The following is a 25,921-nucleotide window of genomic DNA, read 5'->3' on the forward strand; positions in this document are numbered from 1 at the left end:
GCAGAGAGGGAGGGGAGGGCAGCTAGGAAGCACAGTTCAGTCCTCCCTCTCTCTCTCTCTCCACTCTCTCTACCATGTGCACGCGGCTTTTCTGCACTGAGGAGGAATTCACGTTGGAAAAGGAGGAGAGAGAGAGAGAGAGAGAGAGAGAGAGAGAGAGAGAGAGAGAGAGAGAAGGGGGGAGGCGCCCGAGCGAGAGCAAGAGGCAGGCGGCGGCGCGAGACTTGCTGGCCGAATTTAACAATTAACCTTGATGAACACAGATTGGTTTCACTTAGCGAGGCACGCGGGCACAGGTGCGTGGAGTCCTGCGAAACGGCGCGTGCAGCTGAGCGACTCTTCCTTCCTTTCCTTTCACGCGCTTGTGACTGACTGGCTGACTGACTGACTGGACGCTGACGCATTTTCATGCCAAACACAGAAACTACAACACAGGAGGAGGATAGAGGAGGATATTGCAGCTGATTTTTTTTCTTCTCTCTCTCCCTCTCTCTCTCTCGCTCGAGTCTCTCCCCATTCTTTCTTTCTTTCCACCACGGGACAGGAGGGATGCGCGTTGCAATGGGAGCTCATCCGATACACGTCGTCTTGCAGAATCCAAATTCAGGAGCATAAGATTGATTTTTTTTTTTTTCTGTTTTTTTGGGGGGAGCGTGTGTGTGTGTTTGTGTTTGTGTGAGTGCCCTATATCGGAATTTGACCGCCGTGTCATTGCCCAGTGTACCAGCCCCAGCAGCAGCAGCAGCAGCAGCAGCAGCAGAGAGAGGCATCTTCTCAGCGGCGGAGACAAGAAAGGAAGAGGAAGAAGAAGAGGAGGAGGAGGAGGAGGAGGGGGGGACACTGTCCGCTTCACTACACTCTCACCATCTGCGCCCTGGACGGCGGCTTGAAATGAGGAGGACCACATCCCGGCTGCGAACCGCGTGAGGAGAAGAGACGAGCGGGGCGGCAGCAGCAGGTTCTTCGGCTTTCAAGGACGCAAAGAAAAAGAAGAAGCAGAAGAGGAAGGAGGAGGAGGAAGAGAAAGAAGAAGAAGAAGAAGAAGAAGAAGAAGGGGAAAAAAGAAAAAGTGGCCGCCGGCCCAAGGAGCTGTGTGAAGCATGGAGCGGGACACCGACACCGACGCCGTGCTGCCCGTGAGCGCGGCGAGCGCCTCTAAAAAGACAATAATCGCCAAGATATTCAAAGTTCGCAAGAGGAGGGAGATGCTTTTCGTTCAGGTGTGCTTTATCTGCAGTGTCCTCTTCGTGGCGTGGGGCATGTCAGCGCTGTTGACCAAGACAGGTGAGTGGAGGTGGAGGTGGTGGTGGTGGTGTTGGTGTGTGAGGGAGAGGGAGGGAGGGAGGGAGGGGAGGGGGGGGGCTGGACTGCTGAGATGCACCGGGGGTGGGTGGCACAGAGATAGAGATGGGAGATGGAGAGAGCCGAGGAGAGGACGGGAGCGGACGAGCGGCTTGGGGGGGAAATCTGCAGTGTAATCACGCACCCACATGCACATCAGTTAATTGTAACCACAGAGCCCCCCCTCCCCTCCCCTCCTCTCCTCCTCCACCTCCCTCCTCTCCCCCCCCCATTCCCCTCCTATTGATCACAGACACAAACCAATAGGCTGTAATGTCAAGGGCATGCGATCTGAATGTGATATTCGTGTTCCCGCAGCAGCAGCAGCAGCAGCAGCTCCGTCTGCCTGTCTCCTAAAATGCGTATGTGATGTGATGTGATGTGATGTGATGTGATGTGATTCCCCCCTGATCTGATCGCGGCGTCTGTGCCCGTTTTGGGTGAAGTGTGTAGTTGTTTTGCATTAAAATAGCACAGAAGGTGTTTAGTGTCCCTGGCTCCGTCAGCACATGTTATTGTCAGCTGAGGTATTCTTCTTCTTATCATTCATTTCTATTATTATGATTATTATTACAGTGTTGGTGAATCCCATGCGTCTGTTTGTCCGTATATGCCGCAGTGTGCGCGCTTGTGGCAGCGGCACGTTTTTTAATTTGAGAGGCAGGCTCATAATCACGGCACACGCGCACCTCACGCTCCACATGCACGCACCGATCAAGTAACCGACCCCAACGAACGAACGAACGAACACAGTCAGGTTTCTGCTGCATGTGTTTTCGCGTTTTATCTCCTTGTGGAAAAAGAATATATAGATAGATAGGTGCATTATATCGTCGGTCACACAACAGTGGAGCTCAGGTCCGGTGGTTAACGCTGCATGGCATCATCGTGCCATGGCCCGGGGCTTCACACATAGACACACTCAACACCAATGCACACACTGGACTGGTCTCAATCACACTCGAGCATCATCACGCTGCTTGTCAGGTTGAGGCATGGCGATCGAGGGATGTCGGTTATTTTTTTCTTCTTTTACGCAGAGGCCACTGACGATCTCTTTTTTTTTTTTTTTTTTTTGGAAGGAGGGCGGATGAACCGTGGTGCTTTGTCGTTCTGCTCCGTGTTGCAATATTCACATCTGATGATGTCCGAGGTGTGAGCTGAGCAAACGACTCCGATGGCTGATCATGCGTGATGCGTGTGATGCCCTCTCACACACACACACACACACACAAACACACACATACACACACTTCAAACAACATGCCCTCTCATGCACACATGTCAAAACTCTTACCTCGGGCCCGTGCAAACACTGACACGCAGAGAGCATCCCACACAGCCTCACACACGGTTATGTAATCTAACGACCAACCTTGACATTTTGCTGGTGAAGAATGATAACTGACTGACACACCACTGGGATCAGAGGTTAACTTCAAACCACACACACACACACACACACACACACACACACACACACACACACACACACACACACACAATGGACACAACTATAAAGCTGAGTGTAGTGCCAACATGAATCTTTGATACCATGTTTTATTGAAGGGAGACTTATTGCTGCATTTAAGGCAGGTATTTTTTTTTGCAAGAAAGAGAAGAAGGCATGGTCTGTGTTTATTTTTTCTTCTCTCTCCTCCACCTTATAGTTGCTTCTTCTTCCTAACCCTAAGCCTCAGCACCCGTCGGACCCCGTGGTGGGATCTGTCCATCTGCAACCACTTAGACCCCGGGGCTGAAAGCGGCTGTAAATTCGCCACAGCCTCTGCCTATGACTGTAGATCTCTAACGGATGTATCGGGAGTTTTATTAATTACATTAAAAACAACAAGAGGCTTAAAAGATTATTCTGGAATGATATCATACAGGCGAGTGCAAATCTCCTATCTCCAAAGGCAGGCTGTGGGAGCCAAAGTAAGCCCCCTCTCCAACCCCCCCAACCCAGTCACTAATGGCTTGCCTCTTCTTTTTTTTTCTATCTAATCAAGTTCGCCTGACCCACACTGTGTGTTGTCATGTGGAGGCATTTGACAGAAGGCGGCTCTCGTGAAATTCAGACGACTGTTTGACCAGCAGCTGCAGCAGCATCAGTGGTGGTGGTGTTGTTGGTGGAGGGGGGGGGTGTCAAGGTGACATGCATGAGAAAGTGTTCGACGAGAGAGAAAGTGAAACCCCCTCTGAACCCAAAGCTCAACCATAATCATCAGACTTGTCTAACTGGCCGTGGCCTTCTCATCTTTCAGCCATCACAACAGGAGAAAGCATTCGTCATGTCACAGTAACAAACCTGTGCCCCGTGTTTGCCACCACTTTGATTGATAGTAGCGTGGGGAGGGGGGTGGGGGGGTTGGTTGACGTGCCGAATGGTCCAGATGGATGAGATTTGATGTACTAGTCCCGGGTTACATCTCCATGAAGAGGCGTAGGGCACGGCATGCTGTCGTGCATGCTGATCGTGGCTGCGTGTGTGCATGTGTGATGGAGCCTCGGCATGGGAGAACCAGAACAGGTGTTTGTGAGAGAAGCAGGGCAGGACTCGGCTCTGACAGGTAGCTGCAGCAGGCTGATGGTGGAGGAGGAGGAGGAGGAGGGGGCGGGGGGGAGGAGGAGGGGGGTTATGTGGGCTGACTTTGCTGGGGATGCTGTATACACTCATGTAAGAGAGTGTGTTCATAGCAGAGGGAGATTGATGGATGGCTGTCCTTGGTCCATCTCCTTCCTGAGCTGATTGGAAAAAAAAAACCTAGAGGGACGACATTAGCACGGTGCTATTTTCTGTCCCTCAGCTGCTCAGTACAGGCTAGACTCTAGTCACTGTGTGGTTTTAAGCCCCATTTTAGCTCCGTTGTTTCACCTTCAAAGTAGCCAAAAGGATTTAGTTCCCTGTGTTTTTTTTGTTTTTTTTACACTGCAGTATTTAGGGTTTGGAGTTGGCCTCTCCTGTGTGCACTTTATATACTAAGAAGTCAATAATAGAAGTCGTACAGAATGTAAACGGCCAACATCTCTGAGAAAAGCTAGATCTTGCTGTTTAACTCCATCGTCCACTAGAGGTGAGTTGACACATGCAAACAAAGAAGAAATTGGAATCAAATGTAATTGTAGAGCTGAAATAGTTGACTGAAGATTTATCAGTAGCTGTTCATCTTTTTAATCTATATTAAGCTCATCAGATGTGAACATATGATGATGCTGTTCTTTGTCAGATATGTCTCAGTTAGTCCCCAGACTTCAAAGTGTTACGGATACTTAGCATGACAAGTGTTCGAATATGGGGGGAAATATTAAAGGAATATTCAACATTTTGGCAAATTGGCCCATTTGTCATAATCCCTATAGTCAAAGCAGTAGGTTCTATACCTTTTATTGTCGGTGCAAGCTGTTTTTAGAATGGCGGAGCAGAGCCGTGAGCTGCTCAGAGCTACACTATGGAGGCTCATGGGATTTCTTGGTTTCCCTAATCAAATACACAATCCAACAACTCCAAAACGCTGTCGTGGACAAGTTGTGACCTGACCATTCACCACGCTATGAGATAATAAGGAAATGTTACGAGGCAGAGTTGTTTTCGAGGTAAATTCATGCAAAACCGCTGATGCGTGTTCCCGTTGGGGACAGTTTTTTGGCAAGCAGTCTCTGACTGTGCAGGTCACAACTTGTCCACAAGAGCGTTTTGGAGTTGTTGGATTGTGTGTTTGATGAGGGAAACAAAGAGATCCCATGAGTCTGCGTAGCGTAGCTCTGAGCAGCTCGTGGCTCTGCTCCGCTGTTCTAAAAACAGCTTGCACTGACAATCAATTAAAGGTAACAAACCTACTGCTATGACTGTAGGGATTATGGCAATTGGCAAATGTTGAACTATCCCTTTAAGGCAGTAACAAACATTTTTATGTGTTGAATTAATAAAATAACAAATTAAGTGCTACAACTGATTATTTTCATTATTTATTCATCTGTATTTTTATGATTGATTGATCATCCCATAATTTGTGAAAAATTACAAGGATATAACATGTGGACTGTGGCGTAGCAGGAAGTGTCACCGTGCAGAAAACCATATCACATAAATGTTAAATCAGAATTGTTGGCAGTCGTTTGTTCGTTTTTCTGTCAGTTTAATCAACTGATTATTAAAGCACTAGAGTAATCGATTATCTGACGTCTCAGATTCAGTGCGGGACCCGAGTCCTCCCCGTCCACCAAATTCCACTGAAAACACATCTTGGGATGCTTGTAAACAGAGAGGGATTAATCAGGGGAAATCAAAACCATCAATTTCTTAACAACACCAGAGCGCTGGCCATTGAACACGAGGAATAAGACGATTAATCAAAATGAGTCAGCTTGGAGAGGAACGGGGCTGTAGTATGAGCCAGCAACGCCGTGCCCACAACAGACTGCAGTCCTTATTTTACCTCCAGCCTGCCTAGAAGTACTGACAGAATCACGTCGTCTTTGTTTTCCCTTTCAGGTTCTTGGCAGTGAGAGTGCAGTACATTGAACGGCCCCTGTGTACACACACACGCATACACACGCACACACTCTGTAGTCCAGCCTTGTGTAGTCTTCCAGAAAATGGTGAAGACACAGTGTTTTGAAGACAAAAGATTTCATAGTTGTGTTCAGGTGATTCCACACACAACTGTCCGGAGAAATTACACTTTACATGGACGGTCATGCACCATTAGACAAAACACACTATGTCCGAACTAGTTTGGTGTTCAGCTGTGGGAGATCACACCATAATTCTTTCATTAAGTATGACCTCTTCTCTCAGTGGGTCCATATGTTTCCATGCCCTTTCCCCTGATATCTGATTGGACGGTGCGTTGTTGTGGCTGTAGCCTGAGAAGAAATTAAACGGGAGACCAGGGGCAGCAGAGGAGTGGAGTCGGGCTGGTTAGTGAGGAGGAACAGGTTGGAGCGATGACTGGAGGGGTTGGCCTTTTGGAGATCTGTGGGAAGCAGCTGCAGTCGCCTTGTGTACAATCTGTTAGTCCAGCGCCTGCTGATCTTCACGATGTCTGACCGAACCGGACAGACAACCATGTGATGAAGACACTCGTGTGTCAGTCTTTTTTAAAATACACTCAGGTAGAGATGCATGATAACTCTTTTTTTTTCCACTGATAACGATAACTGATAACTTCCTGCTTCTCATAACCGATACCGGTAACATTTTTAATAGTTTAGATTCACACCTGAGGTTATGAAAGTCGAAGATGTAGTGAGGAAAGATGAATTTAACATTATAGCTCTGCTCTGACATAACCAACATCACTACTGTAATCACAACAAAAACAACAACAGTTAGGACTCTTCAAAAATCAACTTGTTTTGTTGTTTCAAATCAACTAGGAGTTAAAAGTAATGTTGGTTAACTATTGGACTTATCTGTATATTCTGGCAGATAACTATGCTGATAATTATCAACCAATATCGGGCCGATATCTGTACCGATAGTTATCGTGCATCCCTCCACTTATTGTAGGTCCAGGTAGAAAACTTGTGAAACAGAATCAAGAGTTAATTTATATTTTCTGATAAACCTATGAAAAGGTTCCTTGAAAGCAGGACTAATTAGCCTTTTTGTTTTAATAAACCATGAAACCCAATCACATGATCACATGAGGATCACATGGATTGCTCATTATCCCTGCCCTTCAAAGCGTTTTATAGCCTCTTTAGGCTCATTGTTATGGTTTTTCTGTACCACATTTTAAGTCTTGCTGCTTCCATCAGCATTGTTACAAAATGCAGAGGGCAGCTGTTATCAGTGGGGGGGGAAAAAAGCTTCAACAAAGTCACTGTACACTCACCTGATCAGTACCAAATGGCAAATTGACACAGTTGGCGACTAGCTGGTGAACGTGGTGAAGCATTTGGCAGCCAAAGAGCCAGATGTTTCCCTCAGGAGCTGGTGGAGAGTGTTTTGTCGGGCGGACAGGAGGATAATGTTGTTGTGTGACAGCTGGATGCGTAAATGGCGGCTTGTCAAGTGTTTTTCAAGTCATTCATGAAACACATTTCCCAAAGTATAATGTACAGTAATAGCATAATCTTAGGCTGTGGCTTTACTACTGTCTTGGGCTTTTTAGAAATATTTATATATGGCAGTGCATTGCTGTTATGTAGCTGCTTGGCTATGAAAAAACATTATTAGCTCATTTTCTTGCAATAACAGGAACCTTTTTTTTCTTCTGACAAGAACGTGATTATTTTTCACTTTATGACATTCTCCCAGAGAGAGAGCACATCATTTCGTCTTGTTACGCCACAGAACTTTCTTCTGTTATGTAAAATCAACACATCTCATTAAACATTTCTAATTTTAACACAAGTTGGACTAAAAGAGAAATGATCAGATTAACTGTTAATCTTTCAAACATCTTAATGTTGTGCCACATGTACTTTTTCCAATGTTATTTTTTAGTTACATTGAGGATAATGTAATTTATTCAGTTAAGCTCTACAATGCAATATAGAACCTATGAATGTGATGTAGTGTTGTGTGGGTGTAAGAAATTGTTCCTCGATCGCTACACTTACCGGAAAAACACACTTAGACCATGCTTTTCAATTTGTTTCCCTTTTTAAAGTTGTACTTGTCTCCTTTGTTTGGAGCCATTAGTTCCTCGAAGTCACTGCCAGAGGGGAAATTATCTTCCTGAGGCTGGGTAATCATACGGAGACATTCACATGGTCTGGGAGACCTTTTACAAACACTGAGATCATGAGAGTCTGTTGCTTCTTAGAAAGTCTTTCACACCTATACAGAAGGTGACCTCTTGAATGAAGCAGATAATCGGTCCTCAGGGATGTTCCTGGCTGATTATATGCTCATAACCGTATACACAACAATACTATTGTTGTCGATCCAGCCCCGTCTTTTGTTCTGTATGGCGACATTTTATGAAAATTTCAAGTTTTGAAACTGCTGCTCGGCTCGTTTGCATGTGTGGTTTTTTTTTTTTTACATAATAGATTTGGGACTGCTGTTTTTTTTATGTCCTCATTACAGAGGCTTAAGAGCAGTTTAATGAAAAATGAAACTTGTACGCTCCTCCTCCCACTCTGCCGTCCCCAAAACATAATGGCACAGCAGCTGCATTTTGATGTGTTATCGCCGCCGCTGGATGAAAATGTCATATCTACATAAACGGAAAAACTTTTAAGGGATTAGAAGAAAGCAACCTTGTTTTGATAAATGACCACGTTCATGATCGGGGATCTTTTGGGTCACGAAAGATGCTCTGTGCCATGGTGGCCATGTTAGGTTTTGATTGCTGTATTTCAGATATGCAAAATGGAGTCTCAAGGTTCCCCTGCAGCAGCAGAAGGGGGAGAAAAATTATTATATTTGTTCAAGAAGCAGGAACTTCCAACATGTTGTGTACTGTGGATTTGGATGCAAGCATTGATGCTGTATTTATGTGGACTGTCTGATAATCAGTGGTGTTTGTTGTTCTGTTTCAGGCCATGGGATGATAGTGGAAGGAAGTCCAGACCTGGAGCACTGGGGAAGACGACTAATGGCCTCCGTATCTGACAACGACACGGAGCCAAAGAACTGTTCAGCTCCAGGTACATTAAAGCTGCACTGATCAACTTTGTTGTTTATATTGACAAACTAACAGAATTATCACAGAACGCTATGATTTTCCTCAGCTCTGTGGTCTTCAGGTCTTTTGTGTTCTTCCCTCACAACTTAATATACAGCACAGGTATCGCATACAGCAAAAATAATGTAACCCTAACCCTCCAAAAATCAATAAATACTGCTTTAAATTACTTCTTTTCTAATTTCGAGCCAACGATCAAAAGGTTTAACGGTCTTGAGCTTTAATGATCAGTTGCTTAGATTCCACTAATTAAAACACAGGGCAGGGTTAAGGCAGTTTAAGGATCATTATACACTCATATCTCTTATTAAAGGAATGTATTGTTCTAGGAGGAAAAATAAACAACACGTATAAAACTATTAGTAGACTTGGGGTGCATGATGTTCGAGTGGTTAGAGCATGTACCATGTTGGCATATGCCTGAAGCGCTGGTTCGACTCCCAACAGAGACTCCACCAGTCTCTCTACACTGTCATATCATCAAATAAAACAAAAACTGTAGGGAAAACTCCCGCTAGTTGAGGTTTCGCTGCTTTCCACCTCTGTCATGGGTCTATATTGTTAATGCTGTTTGGATCACATGTGTTATAATAAGCCGTGGAAGGGGTTAATTTATTGATTTACTTCCAGAGTCCTTTTTTTTTTACAGTTCGAGGAAGCAGCATTTTCTACAATTAGTCATAGTGGAGTGTATGCTGACACCTTTACTGACATGGTTGACGTCTATATCACGCTATGAAAAGCATTTTTCATGGAAGTATTGATCCACTGTCATCGAAAGAGACGGCACTCGTTTGTCTTGTTGTTTGTTTTTATTTTCTTTTAATTTGAATTGCCTCGGCTAATTAATTTTCCTGTTTCAAACACTATGATTCACTTTCTGTCGTCCTGTATGACTCAGTGGGAAAAGCAGCCAGGGTTACAGATTTTGTCCCATGGGGCCATAGTCATGATACATATTGTATGTTTTGGCCTGGTGATCTCAGCTGGTTGTATGGACTGTCGGGGATTTCCAGTACAAAACCATCGGAGGAGGGAACTGATGAAGAGACTTGTTGAAGGAGGATTTTAAAACCATTTGAGTAATTATTTTTGCCAAATGATCTCAGTGTTGGAATTTGTATTGATTTGTAGTAGGCGTGCACACAGACTCCAACGCTGAGACAATTTGGAAGTAATTTGAAGTGTTAAAACTTTACATATTTACTGGCTGTTGCTTCATTACTGGTCCCAGCAGGCAGAGTCCCTCAGGGATCAAGTGAACCTGCTGCTTTTTATGTATAAACAAGCAAAACCAATGTAATTTTCCCTTTCATGGCAATTCAGCCACATGTCCATGTGAACATGTGAACTTTCTTTTAGAGTCACAGTTGGTTTCTATTGAAATCTACGCCAAATGACAAGATTATGTGTTGGAAGTTTTCCTACTAATCCTTCAGGATTACCTTTTTTTCCCCATTCAGATGTCTACAGCACCGGAGGCACCACACTGTACTTCACATTCCTCACATTGCTCGTCGGCTCTAGTCCTCCTTCCTCTTATCCCGCCACCCACTACCCTGCCTCATCAGTGCAAGCTGATCATGAGACTCTTTGTTCTTGGGGCTGGGTCTCGTGAATAATCCCGACATAGCTGCAGACTTGAGACGCTCAGCTGATGAGGATGTCTGGTTTTTGGTCTGTTTGGGCACAATGGGTAGTTTTTGATTGTACAGTAGTTGTGCAAGAATATTACAGTATCCAGTCAATACTTTGATATCGCTTTAACAGTGTATTGTATTTTTTCAACATAAAACCATCATTTAGGCTACACTTAAAAGATGCAAATTGTAAGGATTTCTATTGCTACAGCATAAGCATCCACAGCTGATTATTCACCAGTCTAGAAGAAAGGTTGCGAGTAGCCTACAGCATCAAACTTTTAATCCTGTGCTGCCAACAGCAGTGGAAAACAACCCTAGTGTCATCTACATACTGAAGTTAGCATGCTAACCAGCTACCTCTGACCCAGTAGAGTGTCACTGCACCCAAGATGTCACATTACTCTTGTTTTGTAAAGACAATGATGCCTGAAACTCTGTCAATGACAGTCACCACCACTCAGCAGCAGAGGGAAGTTAAAAATAGATCCATTTCAAAGGACATATTCTGTTGGCAGTGTTTTTTTTCTACGTTTGAAGACGCTTTTGTTTGCCCTTGTGGACGTAGGTTATTCTGAATATTTTAAGTAATTTTGTGTAGAAACAAGTGTCTGCATCATGAAAGAGACGGACCAAATCCAATCACAGAGTATCAAGAAAATGTAATCATAGCAGTAAGTTCATTCATAAAAAGGATTATGGACACGAGGAAGTCTCATTCTCATAAATTTCAGCAGCTCTGACTGTGGGTCTTGTCAGCTTTGTACAAACTCTGAGAATCAAGACACATGACTTGTCAGTCAAAGAAAAAAAATCAGACTCTCCTCAGTGTTAAATTAATCTTACAGTAAGTACATGAAAAACTTTTTCAACTTTAGATGTGACAATCGACCTCCCACTTTGCAACGTGGTGAAATGAAAAGGTTGTGCTGTTTAGTACCAGTGGGTGAAATGGTAAATTTTTTTTTTTTTAAAGAACTGATTAGGTTTGGCTGTGAATGAACTAGTTGATGTAGCATTTGTCACTGTCAAAGAACATTTCGTCAGGGAAACTCCGACTAGCTGTTCATGGTGTTTGTGGAAAAGAAAACGATCTTGGAAAATGTGGGGATGGTAAACAACAAGTTTGTCATCCTAGAAAGAAGTGAATGCCCTATTATGACAATAAGAGACACATGTTTGTCTTGCAGATGTCTGTATGAGTGTGTGACAAACAGTGGAAACACATAATCATGTAAACATTGGAAAAAAATGTTGCAATGGCTTTGCCTTTGACGCAGGTTTGAGGTTTATAGTTTTAGTTTGAACGCTTGATTCCCTGTGCAGTTGTTTGTCCAGAGCTGATGATCCAGCAGTGGACCGGCGATGCCGCTGCTCTGCACCGGCCGGATGAGTATTATTGGAGGCTTTTCGTTTTATGCTGAGTGTGTGCAACATCTGACGCTCCGTTTAATTAGGCCGCCGGTTGTGGGCTGCATAGATTACACTCGGCCAGCTTTGGTCTCTCCACCTTCTCCTCCTCATCATTATTTCTCTGATCAGCGAGGGAGCCCTTCTCTGGGTTCATGGGGTGTAATGTAGTTTTTGCTTGTCCCAAAACTTGCTCTGCTCAGGCAGATATTCATCATAAGTGCCTCTTTTATTGGTAATAACTCCACAAGGTGCTGTCCAAACAGTATTTTGTGCTTGATTGCAATGCATGCTTGTGATCTACAACGGACTAAATCACACCACAAAGGGGCTGAAGCAACCTCTGAGTAGTCTTTACTGTCACATGCAGACCTTGAGATTCACTTCCCCTTGTAGCAATCCCATGACGAATGAAACAAATGCACTCTGACTTTCTTCACTAAAACCTGACGAGAAGCAGTAATTTAATGGCTGTTCTTTAATTTTATTTTTAATTTCAGAATTGAGCCGTTAGTTCTCCCAGGCTGTGTGAGGAAGACGATCAGTGGTGTGTGTTTGCAGAGAAAAGACTTGGGGGTTTACATGGGGACACAGAATATTAGATTATGCTCTCTTGTATGTATCCCCTCCCATGTGGGACCGCCTGATGCCAACCGTGCAGCACAGAAAATTGGCGAGGGGGCAGAGCAGCGTGGCTAATGTTCTGTAGGAGGAATAATTTGCCTTTAATAAAGATGCTGCTTATGCCATATATTGAAAACTCCCACTTGAGTGCCATAATTGGCCTGATGGAAGTGGATGGCAGTGCAAAAAATACAATTGAACATTTAAGCAAAGGTTTTAGTGTGGCTTGGTTTGTACTATGAATTAATCCCACAGGATTTGGTTATAGTGGTTTTTAGATATGGCACTAATCTGCTCATGGGTAGGGGGCGCACATGTTGCATGTTAGGCGGTCGTGGAAGAGGAGGAAGTGTTGGTAAACCTGGCCTGCAGAGTTTGTTTGAGATTTTTTTGGTACATTTTTGTGTGCAAGCTCTGTTGTTGGCTCAGAGAAGAAAGGCAGGATTTGAGGCAAACAGAGGTTGGGACGATACCGAGTCATATTTTTATTTATTTATTTATTTATTTATTTCTTGGGTGAGGCAGCAGACAAGAAATTTTGGCAGTAGCGTGAGGAGCAAAGCTGCAAGCGGGCAGCGGGCTGCTGCAGGTTGGTCAACTCCAGGGAAACACCAGAAGGAGGCTTTTTAAAAGGGAATTACACAAGCGGGGATTATGCTGCGGTGCATAATGGAAACTGACCTCGCTCTGCTTCCCGCTTGCATGCCAGCAGAGGAACAATGCAGCGCAGAGGAGGCGAGCGCGGGCACGAGCACCTGCACAGAGCACTTTCCGTTCAGCACAGTTCAAACATGCCTGACCTCTTTATGTACTTATTCATTCACGTTCTGCGCTGCTTGTGATTTGCTGCCTTTTTGTTACTCATACAATCTCATCCCATTGAGCTTTTGGCTAGTGTGGAGTACCTGTTTTTTTTTTGTTTTTTTTTTTCATTGTTACTATTAAAACTGAGGTTAGAAACCAGAATGGGACAGGATTTTAAAAGAAACGTGTAGTCACAGCAGCAGGATAGCTCCTCTGTTCTTCCTTTGTTGTTGCTGATCTATACCCTCACCCCGAGGGAGTTGTTTACCTGTTTCTCGTTTTCACAGTTGAAAGCGTGCGTCTCACAGCGGTGTCCCCTTTAGGTTATTGAACCAGGTCCACCAACAGGCTGACTGCAGACACAGAGAGGCTACAGTAATGGGACTTTATGCTAAAAGTAGACGTGTAGGAGGAATGCGAGTGTGTTCATGCAGGTGACATTATTTCCGAGTGCTTACATGGCCCATGTGAGAGCAGTTTGTACATGTGATGTTTGAGCATGTGCAAAACAACAAAAGGATAATAATCGCGTGTATGTGTGTGCTTTTTCAATCGACTGCCCTTTTTCAGAACTTATCGTCTCTGTGTGACCTAAAGATTTTCCCCACCAGGCGACTCGTGATGTCTTTGTCATGTTTACAAGAATGGTGGTTGTCAGTCGCAGTCGAGTCACTAAGCCAATTATCTAACGGGCTAATAATGACCCAGAGGAAGCGTTCTCCTCTGAAGAGACTCTTGATTACTGTACTGTGCCAGTTGTATTCTGGTAATGACCCGACCGGTCTGTGGGTCAGAGCGCAGGGCGGTGACAGAAGGTAGCACCAGGCACTCTGCCAAAACATCTCGTTCACATCATTATAATTTTATTTTGATATCTGACGTCATTGCAGAGTTGTTTTCTCAGAATGATGTTTTTGGAGATTTAGTTGGAGGCATCTTTGCGTGATTTCTTCTCAGTCTGTGAAATGATTGTCCGTTTTTATTGTTTCAGGGTTTTCCTTTGTCCAGGCCTGAACCATGCAAGTGTTTGCAGCCTGGCCTTTTCTGTGCACTGTTCTGACAGTCCTGAGACAACAGACGGCACCCAATACTGAGCTCCATTATGTAATGGCACCATAATATCTGGAATATTACCAGATTATGGAATAATAATTGCACAAATGTAAAGAATGGCCCGCAGGCTCTTTAGCATTAGCTTTAATACGTCAGTATATTTTATTATGAGGTTATCTGAGGGGGATTTTGTATATTAACCAAGACTTAAAACAGTGGAAAGTGGCCTCTACAGAGACAAAGTGGAGATTTTTGAATTTATGTTCTTTTTTTTAAATCGGTGAATTTGCAGAACTAGAGCAAGCAGTGCTATAAATCCAAGCGAGAACATACAGTACATTTAATAAAAGCCAGGGGTCTTTATAAGGATTGTGCTAAAGTGATGGAGGAGGTGGGGCTGCGTGGATGAGAGAGGGAGTTGTTTTCTTTGAACCATCCCCTTGACTTAGATAAAACACTGCAATACAGCCCAAAAATCTCCACATAACAAAACAATATTAAATTGGTCCATCTCATTTGATCATTAACTAAGAGAGAGAAAGCACAGAGAATAAACAATGTTTTGATGGGATTGTTCTTCACCACTAATCATGCATTAGAAATGTGGTGGGTTTATGTCAGACAGAACAAAGTAGTGAATATCCCAGTGTTTTCTTGAAATAAAGAGCTGCTAAGCCAACAGCTACTGTCACTATATGTGTGATCTAGACAGAGTGTGTCTTGCAGGATTAATGTGATATTATGGGATAACTTTTTGTGACATTACTATTATTTTTTATATTCTTTCTGCTAATGTAGGAATGACTGTTAAAGATGCTGCTCAGGCCACTGTGTTCGTGCTTTCTTAAAAAGCTGACAGATTTCTACCCCATGTGGTACAGCAGCTCTCAGTATGAGAGGCAAGCACACAGGATTGCTGTCCTGTGCATTTCTATGTGGCCCACTGTGCACATTAAAGTGTCCGCCACTCCCTAACACACACACACACACCTCCCCTTCATGGTAATTTTCGTCCTGTCCCTGACCCATGACAATGCAGCCAGCGTTGGCCTTCACAGTAATACAGTGGAGGGTGGAAACACTGCGTCTCATAAAACCCCCACCGTACACTTCTTGTGAGGACTCTGTGTGGACTTGTAATTACTTCTGGGGTTGAGAAGATGAGGAGGAGGAGGAGGAGGAGGAGGAGAGGGGGGGCAGATGAACAAAAGTGTTGCCAGTAATTTCTTGCATAAGCGGCACAGTCAGGTGTCCAACTAGAGAATCCAGGGTTTATTTATAGATTTGTAGCTTAGCTTCTAAAAAGGACTTTTTTTTCTTCTCCCTTTTGCCTGCCCTGCGATTCCAGACGTTCCTCATTCACACTCCCTCGTCGCCTCCAAAACAGACAGCAGCCCCGTACAAATATGAGCGGCACAGCAGGATAGAAAAAATGTTGTTGTTGTTTTTTTTAATGTTTTCAGATGTGCACAATTGCAAAACCTCTGTTCGGCAGAGTAGTTCTTATTCTGAAAGCAGCTCATGTGGCACAATGAAATTTAGAATTTCTGGTAAATAACATTTAGTCTAAGATGCCAGACATGTGTTTACAAGTCTGTACTGAATGGTACATCATGGCTGCATCTATCAAGTATCTTCTTGACAAACTGTCAAACAGATATATCACACATCTGAGGTGACGTCAGATTTTAAATATTCAAGAAGTAAGCAAATCTCTTTTTAGAAGTGACAAAGCTCATAAACTGGATTGTGGTTTGACAGAAAATCAATCCATCAAACGTTCCCCAGTTCCAGCCTGTCACTTGTGAAGGTTTGCTGCTTTCCTTCTTGTCTGATGTCGTGATGAACCAACATCACTCTCTCTGAGGTTTGGATTATGATTCAAGACGACAAGAACAGACCAGATGATTAATGAAGAATATAATTGGCAGGTTAATGACTATTTAATATAAATGTTAAGCTTTGGAATCATGAAACTGTAACTTTGCTTGTGTGTCCAGGGTTTCCCAACATCTGCAACACACTGGACGATGATGCGCCTTTTCCAATTTATTTCTCCCATTTCTGTTAAAATGACATTCGAGTCAACTTGGCTCCATATTATTTATGATTCTATTTATGGACTGCATTTGAGATGCATCACTTAAGCAGCGTGTCCGTCGACTCGCTGCTGTGTGTACATCCTGTCCTGCCCTTGTGTGTGTGTGTGTGTGTGTGTTTGGGGGATTGGGGGAACGGCTGTGGAAGCATGTTCATGTCCGGTTTGACCTCCACAGTGTGGAGAGAGAGACACAGACGATTCCTGCAGACGCTGTCTGGTCGAGTGTTTACAGGGACGGGGAGGTGACCCTGCCGTCCCACTGCCGGCGCCCTTTAAACACCTTTTTTGCCATCACCTATTTTTAACACGCGCTCAGCTAGAGGTGATTGTACATAGTAGCAAGGGGGCTGAAAGAGTAACTGAAGAACATGGATGACTATGGCACTTAATTATTGATTAATGGAAGTCCTACAAGGCTGTTAACTGAACATGCCAGCAGGAGGTGAAGGGACCTGGCAGGGAATTCAGGCCTGATGACATTTCCCGTGTTTTTTTCAGAAGTTCAACAGGAAGCCTTGTGCTATTCGAATCCTATATGGTCGTGTGGTTTGTCCTTTAGGTATCAGTAGGAGTTGAGCCTTCTGTAATGGTATCAGTGTGTTTTCAGTCACCTCTGAGGGCACAGCTGACAAATCCTGTAATTGATTGCGCCTTCGCTTGAGGCCGTCGGCTGCTTTCCGGCGCGTTACATTCAGCACATAAAACCCGTCAGAAACGAAATGAGCCAAAGCCGCCGGCCACAGTCGGCGTTTTCAGTGTCACTCAGGTATTCTCCGGTTTCTTGTTATCGTGTACATTAAAATCATGATCCAAATTACTTTTGTATTCAACTTGTTATCCCCCCCTCCCCTAATCTAATCTGGTGCATTTACTGTGTTGTGAAAGGCGCTGCTGTGTCGCCTGCGAGATACCTAATCTCCTGCAAATCAAGGTCGGATTAATTTGTGTCCCACTGCCAGAAATAGCATTTGTAGTTTTCTTTTGTGTTGTGCCTCTTTGTTTCCGTGGCAGAGATAATGTGTTGGATGGCAATACGGAGATGCAAAGTGTACCGCATTTCCATATACGTGATGTAATTGAATGAAATCCAGGAGGCACACAGTTGATTAATTGGACCTGGTCTACATCCTGCAGGGTATTTGATTTGCCTGTGCAATGTTCCAAACGCTACGCCGATGCAGTCATGTGTGTCTGCACTGCACACACGTCGAATAATCATAAAAGCAGGCATCGGTAGCCTATCGGTGAGGTGGGGACAGATGCGGTGAGAAGTCTCAGGTGAGCGCTGTTCCACTTCATGAGTCCATATGTGACAAGGGCCTAAATCTTTGCCTTTATGTCGTGTTGTAAACAGCATTGTTCTGCAGTCGCTCACATCTGCGTTATTGTGAGTTTTTTTTTCTTCTGTGTTTTGAACAGTTAAACAGCAAAGCAGCCGTAGGCAGCGGCCAGGTCAGTCAGGCAGCTGATCGCCTACTTTGATCCTTTTATGAAATGTGCTAACAATTGGCTGGATTGCTGTGACATTGTGTATTCACTATAGGACGGTACCTAAAGCAGTACCTCTTACACTTTTTCACATCAAGGACTCTTTACCAACACAAATTTGACCACGTGCCCCCACATCTGATGATAAAAGCTTGTCCCAGGGTCTCCCTATCTGAAAAGATTTTTGCTTTTTTAGATGTTTTATTACAGAGAGTGTAATAAAGAGACCCGTGCCTGAAGTATTTTTGTAGTGTAATTGTCTACAAATAAAGGGAAAATAAATAGTTCCCCTCTCTAGCTGATAAGCTCCACCATACCCGTGGTGGTCTCTGGACCCTGGCACTGCCTTAAAGAACAAATCCCAGCCACATTAATGATCCTCTCACTTTTCATCTAGTGCCACAAGCAGCTCAGTAAGTTTCCACTTATCCACCTCATCTGCAGATTTAAGTCCAGACCTTCATGTTTGTGGTTTCATGTGACACCTATATTATGATGGATTGCCATGACATTTGGGGGAAAAAAACTGGTGATGTTGTTCTTAATTGTGTCACCCTCATCAGATCAAAGTTTAGTTTTTGATTTGCTTTGACAAATATTCTGCAGAATGAATTGTATCCACATCAGCCTCATCTTCGCCTTGTGTTTAATGCTTTAATTACCAAATGTTTGTATGCTAATATGCCTCCCCAAGATGGGGGGGAACAGGATCAACATTTTGGCGCCTAAACATTAACGTGTGTCACTGCGAGGGCTTTCAGCTAAATGCCAACATCAGCATGCTGAGTGGAGTACAGCCTCAAACAGTCGCTGCTCCAGACTCAGGGTCTTGTTTATCCTGGCTGCAGCAGAAGGCTAACTGTAGCTTAGAGATAGCTGTAGCTTATGTAAGCAATATTGCTGGTAACGTTGCAGGCTTGTTACAAGGCGAGATGTGAGCCTGCAGCATGGGGATGAGGGGGGATGGAGGGGTGGAGGAGGAGCGGGGACGGCGGGTCGGACAGAGGCCGCTCCCTAAAGATGCTGGATCCTGTCGGGGAAGCGGCCAGCTCCTGTCTCCAGCCAGGTGCACCGTGGAGCGGCCGTGCTCCCAGAGATCTGAGCCGTATGGTGGTACCACGATCACACGGCGTTCCAGCTGGAGCTCTGGCTGACGGATGACGAGTCCTCAGCATGGGAGTCTTTTTTTCTCTCTCTCTCTCTGCCTGCACGCTTTTAATTCTGTATGACTTCAGGCTCTTAATATAGCCCCAGTTTTTTTTTTGTTTTTTTTTTTTACAACGGTTCTTGAGGCGATGTGATGGTTGATTCTTGTTCTCTTTTATTTTTATTTTCCTTGGAATAGGTAAGAAGTCGTTGGTGAGGCTGAAGATAATTTTCAGAAAATGTTTTGAATCATTTCAGTCCTTTGAAGAATTCAAAGCCCTTGATGATGGCTGAGTTTCCAGTTGTTGTTTTTTTTGGATGATGATCACAGGCTGCTGTTTAATTTGCATCTGACCCTTTCTGGCTGTGCTGCCCCGTTTTAAGGTATACAAGATGTTTTTGATGTGTTAAATAATCCTCTGGAAAGGGACAGAAAGGGAAAAAAAAAAGAATAACTCTTAACATAGTTGCTCCAAACAAATGAGTGGTGTGTGTGTGTGTGAGTGTGCTGAACCAACAGGGCATCCCGGGCCTGCTCCTCTGATACCGACATCCATCATGAAGTCACACGCTCCTCGCAGGGTGGGGCGGGCGGGGACGTGTTACCTCACTGTCAAGCTGCTGATGTGTGGTGACCGTGACATTTCCTCTCTCCCCAGCAATACACGAGTTCCCCGATGACATTTTCACCAACAATGAGCGAAAGAGTGGGGCCGTTCTGCTGCACATTTCAGCGGTAAGAGGGACTTCTTTATTTCATGATTAGAATTTTTAAGAAACTGCACCTGCATCTCTGTCCCCACGGTCGCTGGTCGACGCTCTCAGAGGAGCTCAGCTGATTGCAGGTGGATTTAGAAGCTGTAGACGCCTCAGAGGACGTGAGCGGTGGTAAACCTTTAATCTTATATCAACGGCTTGAAAACAGTAGCCTATGTAAAGTATGATATAAAGCTACATTTAATCAAAACTACAGTACATCAGGCAGGTTAATGGCTTTTCATTTTTAAATGTTTTGTAAAACAAGATGGAACATGGGTCAATAGCATGACACAAATGATGTATCCTTTCTACTGAGTTTCAAATGCATCCAGACTCATGGTATACATACAGTTCAATGCAAAAAAAACTATTGAAAAGTCAAGCTAAAACTTGTATTTGACCCAGAGCAATTAGGAAGATTGACGTCTTTTTCTTCTTAAATAACTTCCCAGGATAAACCCGTCACAGACGCATTAAATAGTTCTTCTTAGATCCTAAACCTTAAAGGACCGCTGCCTAAGCATCACAGCTGATGTAGCCCAAAGATGAATTGTCATTTGAATTCACATTGCAACAACAGAGGAACCACAAGAAGTCATTAATTTAATTTAATGGCTCCGAGTGTCATAAAATGATGATGCCTCTCCGAGGAGAGCTTCAGCTCTTAAAGCGAATGCGGAAAGCTTCATAAATATGGCGGTGGAGTATTTTTAGCCTCATCTGAAATGCTCTCATGATTCATAAGAATGGTGAGGTAACTCCAGCCCCAGGTCAGGAATAAGGACGTGCACATGTCTTTTCTTGTGGGTCTGAGGTGTTTCGCCACATTTGAAAACCATTATTGTCCATATTCAGTCATGCTAAGCTCCATTGAATTTGACATAAAGACACAGGCCACCTGTGGATTCCAGTGGAGCTGCTGGGCATTGTTCATTTAAAACACCTGTGAATAAACTCTTCATGCTGGATTTAACTGGCTTTAAAAAGGTTTGCTCTTTTTTTTTGAACCCGTCCTGAGCTGCAGTCTGAATTTCACAGTCACAACCTCCAAAAAATAACACTGCTCTGAATATTATGATAAGAATTTAAAAATTAATGGAAATTTTATTTCCCCAAATGAAATACTGTTTCAAAGCTTGGCTTCTGGGAGGAAAGAATCTGAAGCCTTTATTAATGTATTATTGATGGTCTTTCTTAAAGTTAGTCTTTTTCTAGTGGAAAAATTCACACTTATTTGTTGCAACCCCTTCACTGCTGCTAAGCAAGGAAGTACAGCAGAGGTAGAGGTTAAAAGGCAATTTCATACTTAAAAAGACTTAAGTTAAAACGTTAAAGTGTTTCACAGGAGTTTGCTCCTCGTATTAGAAGAAATTGGTCTTTTAAACGCCAAAGGAATGAATACAAATAAGACCTTTTTAACCTTTATATCAACATCTGACTGTTGCTTTAAGACGGACATGTTCAGGACCAGGTTATGAAGTCTCATTACAGATACAAAGAGAGAGTTGAGCTATAATTCAGTCAATACTCACCTACACGTTGTCCCCATCTTTATGTTCTACAGTGAAATATGACTTAATACTGTCCTCACTTCAGCACTGTGAGCAGGAGGATAAAATGTAAAGGAGGGGGGCGTGTAATCGTACTGCAGTCCTGCACTGCCCCCTGTGGACAGCATAGAGCGGAGCACACCTGTCAGGGGAGACGCTGGGCTATGATGATGTCACAGCTGATCTATAATTAATAGATTTCTCCACAGCTACTGAAATACCCCTTCCCTCCGCCCCCTCTCCCCCACCTACACTCCACAGAGATATGCAGATCCCGCCGTTTTTGCACATGGTAAAGGAAAAACAACCTGTCACTGAGCTGACATCTTGAATTCAGCACAGACACGGGCTCAGTTTTAACTAGATGCTGTGCTCTGGGGTTTCCCTAGCAGGAGACAGTGTATCTTTGCTCTGCCGAGGCTCCATTAACTCTGCTGCTGCAACAGTCTACACACTCTCACACACTTAACTCTGTTCATTCTGTCTTTAGGCGCTCTACATGTTTCTGGCCCTCGCCATAACATGCGACGAGTACTTTGTGACGGCGCTGGAGAAAATCTGTGAGGTCCGTGCACTTTGTAATGTTTTCATCTTTCAGTGCTGCGGCGTCTGGTTTGTCTGTGTGAAATCATCCGTCTCTGCTTTAATTCTGCAGAAACTGGATCTGAGCGAAGATGTTGCCGGAGCCACCTTCATGGCAGCTGGCAGTTCTGCACCAGAGCTTTTTGCATCTGTCATTGGTAAACAAACCCCCACACACACATGCACAGGGAGCGCATGCATACACTTAGACATTCCCAGATGGTCGGTGTCAGCGCTGATTCTGATTGGCCTCCTTGTGTGCAGGTGTCTTCATCACCCACGGTGATGTGGGGGTGGGGACCATCGTTGGCTCAGCGGTCTTCAACATCCTTTGCATCATTGGTGTCTGTGGGATCTTCGCTGGACAGGTGTGTGTGTGTGTGTGTGTGTGTGTGTGTGTGTGTGTGTGAGAGTGTGAGAGAAAGAGAGAGGAGGAGTGACTTACTGCTGCAGCTGCATCATTCTGTTTATTTATAGACTGCAGAGTAGCACATGTGTGGCAGAAGTTTTTTTGCTGAGGGGTAACAAAGCCATCTGCTTCATTTAGCTTTCTCAGAACTGGTTTTAATAGAAGTGGGGGAACTAAACTCTGGAGGCGTAAACAGATTATTAATCTGTGATTCTTCTCTTCTACTGTTTTACCGTTACTAATACACAAAAGTCTCAAACATGACTGCACACTCTTTTTTTTTCACTGTGAAATCTTAGGTGGTGGTGCTGACCTGGTGGGCTGTTTTCAGGGATTCCTTCTACTACATCCTGTCCGTTCTGGCTTTGATTGCCGTAAGTCTATCAAGTTCACCATGTGCATTTATTAGTGGACACCAGCTGAGATTATTTAATCTAATTTCCCTTAATTTTTCAGTTCATCTACGATGGGAAGATTGTTTGGTAAGTTCTAGTTATCTATAACGCACTGTTCAATTTTACACACTTGCTACATGTCGTATGATAACAGAACACTTTCTGTAACCCTAATCATTGATTTTCTCTTAGTAATTGTACCAAATAGCAATTGCATTTGGCGATTAGAAAGCGTACAAATAGTCCTATAAGCTTAATTTTGGATTTTGGATATTTATTTCTGTAAATGTGAGTCTGACTTTGATGTCCTGGATCTGTGTTTTTAGGTGGGAGGGTTTGACGCTGGTGCTCATGTACGCAGGATACATCCTCATCATGAAGTGAGTTCTGCATATTCATGTTGTTAAAAGGGTTCATGTTTAACCAGGCAAGTTGAATACCACATCACCATAAAAAGCTGAGTGTGTGCGTGGGGGTGTGTGGATGTATTTGTGTGTGTGTGTGTGTGTGTGGGTGTAGGGGGTGGTGGTAGTGCTCGCACACTAACACCTGTGAGCTGCTGAGTGTACCCGACTGCACACTCGGTGGTTTTACATGAGAAGAATGAGTTTCCAGCTGGAGGGGAGTGTCTCACTTATGTCGCCTGCACAGATGTTAGCTGCAGACTCAACTGTGGAGCACTTGTGGAGAAAGATGATGCTCCTCTTCAACATTAAGACACTGCAAAGTTGTTGTTTTTTTTAGGTGGGATAGAAAGGGCAGTTTATCAAAACCATATTACGGTACCTTGTCTTGAAAATTACACCAGATATGAAGCCTGTCACAATTATTACATAACCCCCTGATTAAAATTATTTGAGCTGATCGCAACCATTTTACATAATTGTTAAAATTGTTTCCATTAATCTCTATAACAGAAATGTCATGTTTCCATCAATATTTACTTGGTTTGGTTACATGGTTTAATGACACATGTGTAAAGCAACACAAACTCTTTATCTCGAGGCGCTTAATTTCTGATATTCAAAGACCGCATTTCGATGAGCATCTATTGACATTAGCATCATGGATTTTAGTTACAAAGTTTTTATTAATATGTTCCAATGTTTAATGCCACTAAATGGTTATTCTTCATATTGTGTATGTGTATTGTGTGTATTATTAAACTGTGTTTAGGCTTATACTATAATAGTGGCATAAAAATATTAGAAAACGACAATTATGGTAAAATCGTTAATCACAATTATTTGAATGGCAAATAATCTACAACTAAAGTCATGAGTCAATAAGTTAACGGCCCTACCAGAAACCAAAAATTAGGTGTTGCGTTCAGTGTTTTCGAAGTGGTAATTAACTATAAATACTAATTTCATACATAGTCCTGTGTTGAATTTATGATGTTATCATATCTACACCTTGCAGTTTTGGTTTTAAACTTGTAATACTTATTTAAAAATACAGACTGGAGTGTGAACTTTACAGTGAAACAGATGATGACTATTCAGGGTCACAATCTGCCCCGAGAACTCCTCGTCCCCGGTCTCCTTTACTGTCAACATTCAGCAAATAACACACTTCTCTATTACACCACATTTGTGTCTTTACAATCCAAACTGCCTAATGCCAACCACATCGTTGTGCGCCGCTGTGTCTGTCCAGCTGGTAATCTGTGTTACACTCAGCAGCAGTCTGCTCTCTCCCTGCCATAAGAGTTTAATCTTTCTCCCTCTGCAGTGGCTAAGAGCACAGGCTTAACTGGATCACTCCTCTCCTTTCTCATTTGGAGGAAAGAAGTGCTTACTGTAGGATATGTTGTCATATGTCTCCCTTCTCCCAAAATATCTGCTAACCATTTTGGGCTGTTCAGTCAAAATGGAGCAGAGTGGGTTTTATATAGCACAGTCTCTGCTCTGAGGTGACCTTCCAGGGCCCGGCTGTGAAATAAATATATTTTTTCCCAGCAAACGGCACGCTCACTGCCAAGAGAAAACAACAGCGCAGGGAAAAAAACGTGATGGCAAAAAGTGTAAATGTAATTATAAAAACCTCAATACTTTGGAGTTTAATATTAGCCAAGTGCTCCGTATAAAACATGTTTCTGTCTTTTTAAAATATTATCTTCATCTTCAAGTCTCCTAATCTACTTTAATCATTATTGACATTTTGTGGATGTGTTTGAGTTGATGTCTCTTCTCTCCCAAACTAAACTTAAAGGTTTCTAAGTAACAACAAGGTAATTCAATGATTTAGGTGCTGCTAAAAAAGTTGTGGTGCTGCACTATGTGTGTGTGTGTGTGTGTGACTTAACATTACATGCACTGGCTGGGCTTTTATTGTAAACATTAGCTTTAGCAACATATAGCTTGCCTAAAAGGCTAGTTGTGAGTTAAACTACATTTCACCTGGTTTGAGGTTAAAAGTTTTGTTTTTACCTAGATTTTTATTCTTCAAGTGTTTGTGTTGACGACTCATCAGTGCCATTTTTGGTTCAAATACTTTTTTATACTAATTCAATTTGTACACAATATAACAACTTCAATCCCTAAAACCTGTAATTTGCATGAAGAAAACTTTAAAGTAATATTACAGTAAATGTGGAATTAAAATTAAATATCACTGAATAATTTCTTGCACATTGCACTCTGAAGCTACAACACATTTTTAGTTGCAGTGTCGGCCTCTGATGCTGGACCTCTGAGTGCAGCTCTTCTGATGTTGCCAGTGTTACCTCTGCACACATTATGTTCAAAGGCAGCAGCGGCGGCGGCACTCAGTACAGTATTTTTGATCCATTTTTATGTAATGCACTCAAACGGTCTTACTGAAGGCCCATGTGGCCGATGAAAGCCTTGTGATTGGCTTCTGTGAACATTTCTGGCTTTCGCTTCCTTTTCTGTTCCAGTGCAGAAACAGCATATTTCAAGGGTTTTCATTCAGTGCAATTCTGTTGTTTTTTTAAAAGAAAGTAGGCCATGT

The 25,921-nt window shown here is 43.3% G+C and overlaps 1 protein-coding gene across 4 annotated transcripts in view; it reads left to right on the forward strand.

Moving 5' to 3' along the window:
* The first annotated feature begins 1,037 nt into the window (after positions 1–1,037).
* The window catches only part of slc24a4b (solute carrier family 24 member 4b), a 33,536-nt gene continuing 8,652 nt past the window's right edge, over positions 1,038–25,921 (forward strand). For all 4 annotated transcript variants that reach the window (XM_085770380.1, XM_085770381.1, XM_085770382.1 and 1 more), the window contains exons 1-9: positions 1,038–1,284; positions 8,839–8,946; positions 19,910–19,986; positions 22,050–22,124; positions 22,215–22,299; positions 22,406–22,509; positions 22,850–22,924; positions 23,007–23,032; positions 23,272–23,325. In XM_085770380.1, the coding sequence (XP_085626506.1) occupies positions 1,101–1,284; positions 8,839–8,946; positions 19,910–19,986; positions 22,050–22,124; positions 22,215–22,299; positions 22,406–22,509; positions 22,850–22,924; positions 23,007–23,032; positions 23,272–23,325 (788 nt within the window). In that variant the 5' untranslated portion in view covers positions 1,038–1,100. The remainder of the gene's footprint in view (positions 1,285–8,838; positions 8,947–19,909; positions 19,987–22,049; positions 22,125–22,214; positions 22,300–22,405; positions 22,510–22,849; positions 22,925–23,006; positions 23,033–23,271; positions 23,326–25,921) is intronic.

Source organism: Trachurus japonicus, chromosome 24, assembly GCF_045865225.1.
Source record: "Trachurus japonicus isolate A0001 chromosome 24, Traja_1.0".
NCBI lineage: Eukaryota > Metazoa > Chordata > Actinopteri > Carangiformes > Carangidae > Trachurus > Trachurus japonicus.